The following is a 14,283-nucleotide window of genomic DNA, read 5'->3' as shown; positions in this document are numbered from 1 at the left end:
TCAAATTTCCATATTGTATCATTTTTCAACCTAAAGTACTTCCTTTAATGTTCTTATAATAGAGGTTTGCTTGTGACAAAAACACCCCCCCTCTTTTTTTTGGTCTGAAAATATCATCATGCCTTCATTTTTAAAGAATATTTCCACTGAATATACGTTTCTAAATGGACAGTTTTTGTTTTCTTTCAGTATATTAAAGTCATGCCATTGTTCTATATGCTTTGCATTGTTTCTGGTGAGAACTCAGTATTATTTATCTTTGTCTCATAAATGTCTTTTTGTAGATTTTAAAAGATTTTCTCTTTATCATTAGTTTTTCACAGTTTGATTTGATAAGCTTTGGTTTTATAATTTTCCTACTTGGAGTGTTTTTTAGTGTCTTGGATATGTAGATTTATATGTTTATTTACTTGATATATTTTTAGTCATTATTTTGTTTCTCCTCTCTTCTCGTTCTGTGATTCCAGTTACATGTACATAAGACTGCTTAATATTGCCCCAGAGCTCACTGAGGCTCTGGTTCAGTTTTTAACCTTTTTTCTCTCTTTTGCTTCAGTCTGTATAGTTTCCATTGTTTTCAGATTTGTTTTTCTGCAGTGTTTCATCTGCTGTTAACCATATCCATTACATTTTTTGTTTCATGTATTATTTTTCACCTCTAGAAGTTCTATTTGGTTCTTTTTAAATGTTTCTAGTTTTTTTTCTTTCTTTATGTTGCATTTTCTTTTACATCTTTGAACATATTTATAGTATCTATGATAAAGTCCTTATCTATTAATTTCATCATTTCTATCATGTTTCTGTTAACTAGTTTTGTATTACACTTTCCTTCTTTGTGACTGGATGATAAACATTGAAACAGTACATTATTTACTGTCTGTGTTTTTTATCGTCCGTTTAAAAATGTTGAGGTTTTGTTTTTTGGTTGATTTGTTTTGGAGTATATTAATTTACATGTGAATCAGCCCAGGCTTTTAGAGGCTTTATTTTTAAGCTTTGTTCAGGTGGATCTAGAGAAGTACTATTATATGAGTTTCTGCAGTGACGGAAATGTTTTATATCTATACTTTCCAAGATACTAGCCATCAGTCACATTTGATTAGTAAACACTTGAAATGTGTCTAGTACCTTTAAGGAACTAAATTTTACATTTTATTTTAATTAATTTAAATTCTACTGTATAGGACAGTGCAAGTTTAGAGTTATCTCTGATGCTGCTGCTAAGTCACTTCAGTCGTGTCTGACTCTGTGCGACCCCATAGACGGCAGCCCACCAGGCTCCCCCGTCCCTGGGATTCTCCAGGCAAGAACACTGGAGTGGGTTGCCTTTTCCTTATCCAATGCATGAAGGTGAAAAGTGAAAGTGAAGTCGCTCAGTCATGTCCGACTCTTAACGACCCCATGAAATGCAGCCAACCAGGCTCCTCCATCCATGGGATTTTCCAGGCAAGAGTACTGGAGTGGGGTGCCATTGCCTTCTCCGAGAGTTATCTCTCAGTTCAGTTCAGTCGCTCAGTCATGTCGGACTCTTTGCAACCCCATGAATCACAGCACGCCAGGCCTCCCTATCCATCACCAACCCCCGGAGTTCACTCAAACTCACGTCCATCGAGTCAGTGATGCCATCCAGCCATCTCATCCTCTGTCGTCCCCTTCTCCTCCTGCCCCCAATCCCTCCCAGCATCAGAGTCTTTTCCAATGACTCAACTCTTCGCATGAGGTGGCCAAAGTACTGGAATTTCAGCTTTAGCATCATTCCTTCCAATGAACACCCAGGACTGTTTTCCTTTAGAATGGACTGGTTGGATCTCCTTGCAGTCCAAGGGACTCTCAAGAGTCTTCTCCAACACCACAGGCATCAATTCTTCGGCGCTCAGCTTTCTTCACAGTCCAACTCTCACATCCATACATGACCACTGGAAAAACCATAGCCTTGACTAGACGGACCTTTGTTGGTAAAGTAATGTCTCTGCTTTTGAATATGCTATCTAGGTTGGTCATAACTTTCCTTCCAAGAAGTAAGTGTGTTTTAATTTCAAGGCTGCAATCACCATCTGCAGTGATTTTGGAGCTCCAAAATATAAAATCTGACACTATTTCCACTGTTTCCCCATCTATTTGCCATGAAGTGATGGGACCAGATGCCATGATCTTAGTTTTCTGAATGTTGAGCTTTAAGCCAACTTTTTCCCTCTCCTCTTTCACTTTCATCAAGAGGCTCTTTAGTTCCTCTTCACTTTCTGCTATAAGAGTGGTGTCATCTGCATACCTGAGGTTATTGATATTTCTCCCTGCAATCTTGATTCCAGCTTGTGCTTCTTCCAGCCCAGCGTTTCTCATGATGTACTCTGCATATAAGTTAAACAAGCAGGGTGACAATATACAGCTTTGACGTACTCCTTTTCCTATTTGGAACCAGTCTGTTGTTCCATGTCCAGTTCTAACTGTTGCTTCCTGACCCGCATACAGGTTTCTCAAGAGGCAGGTCAGGTGGTCTGGTATTCCCATCTCTTTCAGAATTTTACAGTTTATTGTGATCCACACAGTCAAAGGCTTTGGCATAGTCAGTAAAGCAGAAATAGATGCTTTTCTGGAACTCTCTTGCTTTTTCCATGACCCAGTGGATGTTGGCAATTTGATCTCTGGTTCCTCTGCCTTTTCTAAAACCAGCTTGAACATCTGGAAGTTCACAGTTCATGTATTGCTGAAGCCTAGCTTGGAGAATTTTGAGCATTAGTTTACTAGAGTGTGAGATGAGTGTAATTGTGTGGTAGTTTGAACATTCTTTGGCATTGCCTTTCTTTGGGATTGGAATGAAAATGGACCTTTTCCAGTCCTGTGGCCACTGCTGAGTTTTACAAATTTGCTGGCATACTGAGTGCAGCACATTCACAAGCATCATCTTTTAGGATCTGAAATAGCTCAACTGGAATTCCATCACCTCCACTAGCTTTGTGTGTAGTGATGCTTTCTAAGGCCCACTTGACTTCACATTCTAGGATTTGTGTGCTTATTTATCCTTACTCCTATGGAGGTATTGTTCTGAAGTCTCTATACTAAATGCCCTTCAGGTTTGATGAGGAATCTCTGGTCCATTAGAACTTAAATATCTCCTAGTCTCATGCAAGCTACCACAGCTGTTCAGTTTACAGTTCCTCAGTAGTTATTCTTTAGCCAGAAATTTACCTTTGTGACCCTGTGGAGTCTCATCCACATGCAGATTAATACTCAGCTGAACACTCAGGGTACTCCTATGCAGGTTTCTAGAACTCTGTGTGTGTGTGTGTTCTGATGCTCTGCCGCACAGATTCCAGCTTCCTCAGACTCCCTACCCAACTGTCTCTATCTCTTTACCTCAGCGAGATCACCAGCCTCTGCTCGGGTTCCCTGTGCCTGTGCAGCAGCCCATGATATGCCTCCAGGCCGAAAGCTGAGGTGAAACAGGGGTCATCTCATTTGTTTCCCTTCCCTCAAGGATCACAGTAAGGCACCGGCTGCTGTTTAGTATTTGAAGAGTTTCGTGTTTTTGTCCAGTTTTCTAGTTGTTTATGGGCTTACTTTGTGGCTCAGCTGGCAAAGAATCCACCTGCAATACGGGAGTCCTGTGTTCAATCCCTCGGTTGGGAAGATTCCCTGGAGTAGAGAAAGGCTACCGACTCCAGTATTCTGGCCTGGAGAATTCCATGGACTATACAGTCAGTGGTGTTGCAAAGAGTCAGACACAACTGAGCAGCTTCCACTCACTCCCTAGTTGTTTATGGCAGAGGAGCTAGTCTGGCACCAGTTATTCCATCTTGTGTTTTCAAGCCAGTAGACTGTGTCTTACTAACACCTTAGTTCTCAATCCGGTGGTAATGGTTGCTGGCTTTGTTGGAGACTGTAGCACATTAAATTGGAGAGTTTTTTTTTTTATCCCGGCAAAATTATGAGTTTTGTTCATTCTTCATAAAGATAGCAATTAATGTAGGAATTCTGCTATTTACAAAATGTCCACAACAAATAGTTACTCAATGTATGTCACAAATTAGTGGCTTAAATTTTTAAGTACTTAGAAGTATAAGTATTGAGACTTTATTTCTACCCTGAGGCGAGAAAGAAGGACAGGTGCAAGTTTGGTGTGTTTTATTTTGAATGGAACAGAATAAACAGTCACTATTTTAAAGTTCACTCATACCCTCTTCTGTAGTACTGTTAACTGCCCAGTAGTAGCCAGTTATTTCCCAGTCTTTACAGTAGCCTACTGAAGAAGACACTATTGTAACCTCCATTGTACACACAAGGAAACTGAGGCACAGCGAGGCTAAGCAACGTTACCAGCGCCACACAGCTAGTAAACGGCAAAACCGATTTGTATGCAGTTAGTCTTGCTTCAGCACCCATGTTTTTAGCTGCAGATTTTCAGAAGATCAAACAATGTGAATACTATCCATATGAGTATTTGAGGTATAAATGTTTATACATACATGGTCACTGTATTCCCATTTTCAGATAAACTGCACCTGAAAAAATTAGGTGACTTTCTTTGTGTCACAGATAGTAAAAGGTAGATTTGGGATTGAAATGATGTGTGTTTGGGTAAAAGAACTGTTTATGTGAATAGTCATCAAAGTGCTGTTTTTTAAATGAAAAAGTGAAATATTGGAAACAACAATAGAGGTAGTCATTAAGTAAGTCATGGTGTAATGCAAGTGATAAAATACCATACAACTATTTTTTTTTTAATGTTAGAGAATGTAAAAAGGTGGTGGTGGTTTAGTCACCAAGTTGCGTCTGACTCTTGCGACCCAGTGGACACAATGGACCCAAGGTCCACCAGGCTCCTCTGTCCATGGGATTTCCCAGGCAAGAATTTTGGAGTGGGTTGCCATTTCCTTCTCCAGGGGATCTTCCCGACCCAGGGATCAAGCCCACGTCTCCTGCATTGCAGGCAGTCTCCTGCATCGCAGGCAATTCCTTACTGCTGAGCCACCAGGGAAGCCCATGTTAAAGGATAAATATTTGTTTTAAACATATAAACATTTACGTAAGACCTACTTACCCTTGGTTTATTCCTAAAATGCTGAAATAACCAATGTTTTTGTTGATAAACATATTGAGACTTAAGGTGACTTTGTTCCAAGGAAATAATTTAAGAGGAAAAACTTTGTTTTGTAGTAATTTCTGCTGTAAAATCAGCTTTGTTTAAAAATTACTTCTGTTTATCTTCAAGTCTACAAATTCCTGTTTTTTCTACCTAACTATTTTCATTTTATCTACTCCAAATATTTACAAAACTAGATTTCCCCTCATAAATGATTTATGTTCAGTTTAATTCTTCTGGAAGCTGTTGGCAGGGGTCTGGTAACCATTAGTTTTAAAAAAAAAGACAAAAATTATTTTCTAGGGAAAAACTATGGTTTCCATGTTTTTCAACTTTAAAATCTTTAATCTTCATGTTAAAATAATTAACATGTACAGATTGGCTTTTTATTTGCCTCAGTAGGTGCCATAAGACACTACTTGGCAGAGTATGGTGAGTAAAGAGGCAGAAAAAAGCGAAGGCAGAAAAAAAGAGCAGCCCTCTGCCCTTGGTTGCCTTTTATTCAGAAGGCATAGGCTTGCACCAGCTGTAAGACTACAGCAGTCCAGCAGAAATCCATAAAGGTGTTACGACTGTCCCTCTTACACCAAAGCAAAGCAAGCTGCGTACCAGCTTCTCAGTAGGTTTGGCTACCTGTGGTGGTTGCTAGTGCAAATTTAGCGCACTCCTGACCCTTTCATTCTGCCCAGGAGAAAGAGCTTTCATACTGACATGTCACTTCATAGAGGGTCTTGCAGAGTCTGGAGATGAAGTGGAGATGGCCTCAGACTGAAAAAGGAGTTCCTTCTACTTCCATTATTTCCAGTATCATATTGATGGACTTCCTTTGTGGCAAGTGGTCACCTGGCCTGAGAATTCTAAAGGATATATATATATGAAAGGAAAGACCTAGCTATTCTCACTCTCAGTCATAGCAGCTATCTCTAAACTCTTAGTTACTATGGTTGTTAAACTACTCATACAGAATTGATCTGTGTTATGGAAATTACAGGAATATTTATAAATATTCCTTCCCTCACATGTTTGCTTTGGGGGAGAATTTCATTAGATGCATCCTTCTTTGTGTCTAGAAGTTTGAGTTTAGTGATAGTTATAATCTCTCTAAATCTTTACCTAGAAGTTCAGACCATTATTTTAAATATGATTTTAAATATCAGTGTTTACCTCGTTGAAGAACTATTTTTTGCTTGAAATTCATGTTAGAAACAGACAGATTTCATCATGCTTTTAAATACCCTGATATGTGATTTTTAAAAATCTTGATATTAAAAAATAACTTGGGAGAACTTGTTTTTGACAATGTTGTCAGATATTAATTACATTAACATATTATAAATAACATACATATTCTTCAAGAAATATCGGATGTTTTTGTGATCTTAAAGAAAAAGCAGAAAATACAGATAAGCAAAAATTACTATTTTTTTTTTTTTACTATTTCACCTGTTTTTAAGATGCTTATCTTTTCAAATTTTGACATCTCTGAAATCAGAATGTGAAGTTTGATTGCCTTTTTTAGTGGTACGTATCAGTGATGCATCTTAAATTTGATGGTCTTATTTTCAGTAAAATACAATTACAGATTCGTTGTTTGGGGGTATGTGCTGTGTAGCTCAGTCATGTCCAACTCTTTGCAGTCCCATGACTGTAGCCCACCAGGCTCCCCTGTCCATGACATTCTCCAAGCAAGAATTCTGGAGTGGGTTGCCATTTCCTTCTCCAGTTTGGGGGCATCAGTTCAGTCAGTTCAGTCGCTCAGTCTTGTCTAACTTTTGTGACCCCATGAATCCCAGCACAGCAGGCCTCCCTGTCCATCACCAACTCCCAGAGTTTACTCAAACTCATGTGCATTGAGTCGGTGATGCCATCCAGCCATCTCATCCTCTGTTGTCCCCTTCTCCTCCTGCCCCCAATCGCTCCCAGCATCAGAGTCTTTTTCCAATGACTCAACTCTTCGCATGAGGTGGCCAAAGTATTGGAGTTTCAGCTTTAGCATTAGTCCTTCCCATTAATATTCAGGACTGATTTCCTTTAGAATGGATTGGATCTCCTTGCAGTCCAAGGGACTCTCAAGAGTCTTCTCCAACACCACAGTTCAAAAGTATCAATTCTTTGGTGCTCAGCTTTCTTCACAGTCCAACTCTCACATCCATACATGACCACTGGAAAAACCATAGCCTTGACTAGACGGACCTTTGTTGGCAAAGTAACGTCTCTGCTTTTGAATATGCTATCTAGGTTGGTCATAACTTTCCTTCCAAGGAGTAAGCGTCTTTTAATTTCATGGCTGCAAGCACCATCTGCAGTGATTTTGTAGCCCCAAAAAATAGTCTGACACTGTTTCCACTGTTTCCCCATCTATTTCCCATGAAGTGGTGGGACCAGATGCCATGACCTTCGTTTTCTGAATGTTGAGCTTTAAGCCAACTTTTTCACTCTCCACTTTCACTTTCATCAAGAGGCTTTTGAGTTCCTCTTCACTTTCTGCCATAAGGGTGGTGTCATCTGCATATCTGAGGTTATTGATATTTCTCCCGGCAATCTTGATTCCAGTTTGTGCTTCTTCCAGCCCAGTGTTTCTCATGATGTACTCTGCATATAAGTTAAATAAGCAGGGTGACAATATACAGCCTTGACGAACTCCTTTTCCTATTTGGAACCAGTCTGTTGTTCCATGTCCAGTTCTAACTGTTGCTTCCTGACCTGCATACAAATTTCTCAAGAGGCAGACCAGGTGGTCTGGTATTCCCATGTCTCTCAGAATTTTCCACCGTTTATTGTGATCCACACAGTCAAAGGCTTTGGCACAGTCAATAAAGCAGAAATAGATGTTTTTCTGGAACTCTCTTGCTTTTTCTATGATCCAGCGGATGTTGGCAATTTGATCTCTGGTTCCTCTGCCTTTTCTAAAGCCAGCTTGAACATCAGGAAGTTCATGGTTCACGTATTGCTGAAGCCTGGCTTGGAGAATTTTGAGCATTACTTTACTAGCATGTGAGATGAGTGCAATTGTGCGGTAGTTTGAGCATTCTTTGGCATTGCCTTTCTTTGGAATTGGAATGAAAACGGACCTTTTCCAGTCCTGTGCCCACTGCTGAGTTTTCCAAATTGGCTGACATATTGAGTGCAGCACTGGAGAAGGTCAGTTTTCATTCCAATGCCAAAGAATGCTCAAACTACCGCACAATTGCACTCATCTCACATGCTAGTAAAGTAATGCTCAAAATTCTCCAAGCCAGGCTTTAGCAATATGTTAACCGTGAACTTCCTGATGTTCAAGCTGGTTTTAGAAAAGGCAGAGGAAAAAAAAAAAAAGAAAAGGCAGAGGAACCAGAGATCAAATTGCCAACATCCGCTGGATCATAGAAAAAGCAAGAGAGTTCCAGAAAAACATCTATTTCTGCTTTATTTCTGTGCCAAAGCCTTTGACTGTGTGGATCACAATAAACGGTGGAAAATTCTGAGAGACATGGGAATACCAGACCACCTGGTCTGCCTCTTGAGAAATTTGTATGCAGGTCAGGAAGCAACAGTTAGAACTGGACATGGAACAACAGACTGGTTCCAAATAGGAAAAGGAGTTCGTCAAGGCTGTATATTGTCACCCTGTTTATTTAACTGATATGCAGAGTACATCATGAGAAATGCTGGACTGGAAGAAACACAAACTGGAATCAAGATTGCCGGGAGAAATATCAATAACCTCAGATATGCAGATGACACCACCCTTATGGCAGAAAGTGAAGAGGAACTCAAAAGCCCTTTGATGAAAGTGAAAGTGGAGAGTGAAAAAGTTGGCTTAAAGCTCAACATTCAGAAAACGAAGATCATGGCATCTGGTCCCACCACTTCATGGGAAATCGATGGGGAAACAGTGGAAATAGTGTCAGACTTTATTTTTCTGGGCTCCAAAATCACTACAGATGGTGACTGCAGCCATGAAATTAAAAGACGCTTACTCCTTGGAAGGAAAGTTATGACCAACCTAGATAGCATATTCAAAAGCAGAGACATTACTTTGCCAACAAAGGTTCATCTAGTCAAGGCTATGGTTTTTCCTGTGGTCATGTATGGATGTGAGAGTTGGACTGTGAAGAAGGCTGAGTGCCAAAGAATTGATACTTTTGAACTGTGGTGTTGGAGAAGACTCTTGAGAGTCCCTTGGACTGCAAGGAGATCCAACCAGTCCATTCTGAAGGAGATCAGCCCTGGGATTTCTTTGGAAGGAATGATGCTAAAGCTGAAACTCCAGTACTTTGGCCACCTCATGCGAAGAGTTGAGTCATTGGAAAAGACTCTGATGCTGGGAGGGATTGGGGGCAGGAGGAGAAGGGGATGACAGAGTATGAGATGGCTGGATGGCATCACTGACTCGATGGACGTGAGTCTGGGTGAACTCCAGGAGTTGGTGAAGACAGGGAGGCCTAGCGTGCTGCGATTCATGGGGTCGCAAAGAGTCGGACACGACTGAGCAACTAATCTGATCTGATTGAGTGCAGCACTTTCACAGCATCATCTTTCAGGATTTGAAATAGCTCAAGTGGAATTCCATCACCTCCACTAGCTTTGTTCATAGTGAGCTTTCTAAGGCCCACTTGACTTCACATTCCTAGGTGAGTGATAACACCATCGTGATTATCTGGGTCATGAAGATCTTTTTTGTACAGTTCTTCTGTGTATTCTTGCCACCTCTTCTTAATATCTTCTGCTTCTGTTAGGTCCATACCATTTCTGCCCTTTATAGAGCCCGTCTTTGCATGAAATGTTCCCTTGGTATCTCTAATTTCTTGAAGAGATCTCTAGTCTTTCCCATTTTGTTGTTTTCCTCTATTTCTTTGCACTGATCGCTGAGGAAGGCTTTCTTATCCTTGCTATTCTTTGAAATTCTGCATTCAGATGCTTATATCTTTCCTTTTCTCTTTTGCTTCTAGCTTCTCTTCTTTTCACAGCTATTTGTAAGACCTCCTCAGACAGCCATTTTGCTTTTTTGCATTTCGTTTTCTTGGGGATGGTCTTGATCCCTGTATCCTGTACAATGTCACAAACCTCATTCCATAGTTCATCAGGCACTCTATCTATCAGATCTAGGCCCTTAAATCTATTTCTCACTTCCACTGTATAATCAGAAGGGATTTGATTTAGGTCATACCTCAATGGTCTAGTGGTTTTCCCTACTTTCTTCAATTTAAGTCTGAATTTGGCAATAAGGAGTTCATGATCTGAGCCACAGTCAGCTTCTGGTCTTATTTTTGCTGACTGTATAGAGCTTCTCCATCTTTGGCTGCAAAGAATATAATCAATCTGATTTCAGTGTTGACCATCTGGCGATGTCCATGTGTAGAGTCTTCTCTTGTGTTGTTGGAAGAGGGTGTTTGCTATGACCAGTGCATTCTCTTGGCAAAACTCTATTAGCCTTTGCCCTGCTTCATAGATCCTTACAGATAGAATAGCAAATCTGAGTGATAGAGCTGCATCACACAAATTGCTTGCACTTACTGGAGGAAGCATTTCCAATACCAGAGTGCCTTTGTGGAACTGGTGTCTAAGGCATGCTGAACTCTGATTCTGTGTCTGTCCTCCTCCTCACTGCCATACCACTCTGGTGGAAGAAGGAAAATTGATGGGTCTTGGTCCTGGCATGCATTAAGTCCCACAGAGAAAAGACTGGCAGGAGCACCTCTCAGAGGCCTTCTCACCGTCACTTCATATCCGGTAGAAGTACACACCACTGATTAGTCTCTGAGGCAGTAAATAGCTGTTATATTTGGAAAAGCTTTTGATGAGAGTGACTTTTATGCTCTTGTGTAATATTTCATATCTAGATGTACTAATATTTCATGTTAAGTGGTTTGTTTCACTTCCTGGGAAGTAAGTATCTCTATTTCGTGTTCCCGCCCTTCTTTTTATTATTGTATACCAGGACATAGCTGTTTAATTCAAAATAACATCAATATATAATCAGATAGCTTTTTCAAAGTTACCCTGTATGTATCTATATATTATGTAAATGCAAAGCAAGAATCATGTCTATATGTACTTTATTTTTTACCAGCTATTTTATTTTTATAAAACCTGTAGTTTGGGTTTTCTTCTAACTAGAAATTTAATGATTTATTCCATTTATATATGCATGCAGGAAATTATGAAGAATGAAAAATGCAGAGAAGAAATTCAAATGAAAAGCCAAGATTTTTATGAAAAAGAAAAGCTTCTTCAGGAGGGGAGCAACAAGGAACTTCCTCCACCAGTTCAAACTCAGATTAAAGGGCATGCCTCTGCTCCATACTTTGGAAAAGACGAACCCTCAGTGACTCCCACCAGCACTGGCAAAACCTTTCAGCCAGGATCCTGGATGCCGCAAGATGACAAGGGCCACAGTCAATGAATGTACTGTGGTAAAGTTTTATTTATATGTATGTGACTATTTTAACGAATAAAAGTAAAAAGTTACTTTGTGCTTTCCATCTCTACTCTAGTTCTCTTTTCCATTAAGCTTAAGATCTTGCTTTCACTGTTGTGTAAGTATGAGATTATCAACCATCAAAACCTAACTTCTTGTAGACTTAAATCCTTCACTTGGTTTATTCAATCATCATTCCGTTTATGAATTTGCTTAGTTTTTTCCTCTTTTATTTGCTTCCATATATCTTGGTAGAAATGGTAAGGGTAAATAAATATTGAGCTCAGAAGACTGCTATTTCTAAAGACTCTAAAGGACTAATTTCTATAATTCTAAAGGATCTATAGAAATTAGAGAATATGGAAATTCTCTGTTTATGAATTGTCTTAGATTTTTCCCTCTTTGGATTGCTCCCATATATATAAGTAGAAACGGTAAGGGTAAATAATATTGAGCTTAGAAGTAAAGACTGCTATTTCTATAGATTCTAAAGGACTATAATTTCTATAGATTCTAAAGGTCTAATCAAAGACATGAACTTGGATGAGGCATGTGGAGGCCAAGAAAATTTACTTGATAAATGAAAAAAAAAAAAAACTATCTTGATGAGTAGATGGGACCAAAGCTAGTTTATGGTGGGATTGAGGTTGGTGTTTTAAAGAAAGGTATTTGGACCAGTAGAAGTAAAGAATCTATCACAATAGTCTGAAAGGATGGTAAACAAAGAAATGGTACAGTAATAGTTTAGTTCTGTAAGATTAAAAATTACTTTGAAGAAATGGAAAATAGAGCCGGGTTCTCAGAAAGTGATTCCACTGTTACTTGAGATTACAGTGATTTGTATATTGAAAAGTATAGATACATGATAACATTAAAATAGATTATATACAAAAGTGTTTTAGAAAGGTCATACACTTTCTGAAGTACATAACCAAGTTTCTATTGCTAATAGTTCTAATTCTTTTTTTTCCATTTATGGTTTTCTTTCTCAAACTTTGAACTTTTTATTTTGTATTGGGGTATAGCTGATTATCAATGTTACGGTAGTTTCAGGTGAACAGCAAAGGGAGTCAGCCATAAAATGTATCCATTTTCTCCCAAACCCCTCTCCCAGTTCTAATTCTAACATAGTTCTAATAGTTCTAATATAGAGATCGTCTAACAGTGTTTGGCATTGTAACAACTACTCAATAAACATGGACTGCAGAAAAGACTTAGATCTTAATGCTCTGAATAATATAAGAAAATCCTTGGTTAAGTGTTTAATAATGAATTCCTAAAAACACATAGGTTGAGATTTTTACTTAATAGAAGGTAAAATGTTTAATTGCTTAAGAAATAAACTACAGAAACATTTTATACTAAAACAAGTAATCAAATGTAATCACCATAAGACTTAAGGAATGACCAAAAAAGCCCTTAGGTAATATTAACATTCAAGCAGCCCTGTTACTATCAATCAGGTTAATTATTCTGTTTACGTTATTATAAAGTAGTAGTACATTTTACCAAAGTTAGGCAAAAAAGGAACTAGCTCCTAGGCAATATAAAGACATAAAATTTGTTGTGTAAGTGACTGTAAAGTAACATGTCCTTGAATCCTTGATTACAGGAAAAATTCTAACAGGATAGAATGCTTCTACTACCAAATTCCTGCCAGCTTATTAATCGTATTCTGTGTGCATCTCTTGCAGATGTTTGCCATGTAGGCTGTTTTGTGCGGGCGTGTGTGCTGAGTCACTCAGTCCTGTCTTAGTCTTTGCAGCCGTATGGACTGTAGCCCATCAGGCTCCTCTGTCCATGAAATTCTCCAGGCAAGAAGACTGGAGTGGGAGTTTAGAAGTATCTTAATATATATGACAAAATTTACATTAATTTTAATTTGTATAGTTTCACTTTAAAATACCTGTTTTACAAAAAAAGAAAATCTTAGCCAATAGTTAACAGTAAGAAGATGATAGATACTAGCCCACTCATTCAAGTGTGTGCTTTCAAAGTGATTTTGAGAGGTAAGAATAAAGTTTGTAGTAATCCATCCACGTTACTTTGCTCTAGACTAACATTTTTAGGATGACTGGTTATACTGTTAGGTGGTATCAGAACAGGGTTCTGAGAACATTTAGTCCTACATAAAAACGAGACTATAAGCTTGACCTAGATAAGACTGCCTTTCTAAATAATCTTGTCTTTATACAAGGCTTTTAGGCAGACACATACAGCAGAATCAAAGTTTTACATAAAATATTTACTTGTCTACCATATTTCATGTTTTAAATAGTTATATTTGGGGTATTTGCAAGTTTTCTAATGAAAATGTTTTTCATCATCTCTCTTCAAGACAGACTCCAAACCCATGCAGTTTTAATTTCAGAAGTTAAAATGTTCATTTTAAAATAGTATCATATATACCTTAACTACTCTCAGATAAATCCTTCCTGACTTCCTGTGTCTCTGCTATACATGCATATAGGATTTTTCTCCCCAAAGCCCTTATTATACAAATTGTTCAAGTATACATGTAATGCTTGTTGGGTTTAACCATATAAATCTAGCCTGTTAGATATCTGAAGTTAAAAATTTTAAAAAAGAAAAAATGGAGGAAATAATTTTCCCCACTATGTTATCCTTTTTCTTTGCTATTTTTACAAACAGATCTGTCATTTATTTACTTTTATCAGCCTTGATTCAATACCACCATATTGATTTTTTTTAATGCTATCTCATTAAGCACACTATTTAAAATGTAACCTGAATTCACTTAGACTAGGCTTTCTCAAACTGTTTGTGTTCTTTGAGGAAGGGC

General features: G+C 38.5%; 1 protein-coding gene across 5 annotated transcripts in view; it reads left to right on the top strand.

Moving 5' to 3' along the window:
* Positions 1–11,530, top strand: part of NDUFAF2 (NADH:ubiquinone oxidoreductase complex assembly factor 2) — a 185,225-nt gene extending 173,695 nt beyond the window's left edge. For 4 of the 5 annotated variants that reach the window (XM_055555097.1, XM_055555098.1, XM_055555095.1 and 1 more), the window contains one exon: positions 11,217–11,530. In XM_055555097.1, coding sequence (XP_055411072.1) covers positions 11,217–11,465 — 249 coding nt within the window. In that variant the 3' untranslated portion in view covers positions 11,466–11,530. The remainder of the gene's footprint in view (positions 1–11,216) is intronic. The other variant, XR_008704964.1, reaches the window with a different exon arrangement.
* Positions 11,531–14,283: the final 2,753 nt, after the last annotated feature.

This window comes from Bubalus kerabau, chromosome 18, assembly GCF_029407905.1.
Source record: "Bubalus kerabau isolate K-KA32 ecotype Philippines breed swamp buffalo chromosome 18, PCC_UOA_SB_1v2, whole genome shotgun sequence".
NCBI classification, from domain to species: Eukaryota; Metazoa; Chordata; class Mammalia; order Artiodactyla; family Bovidae; genus Bubalus; species Bubalus kerabau.
This window is presented reverse-complemented; position numbering and strand designations above follow the sequence as displayed.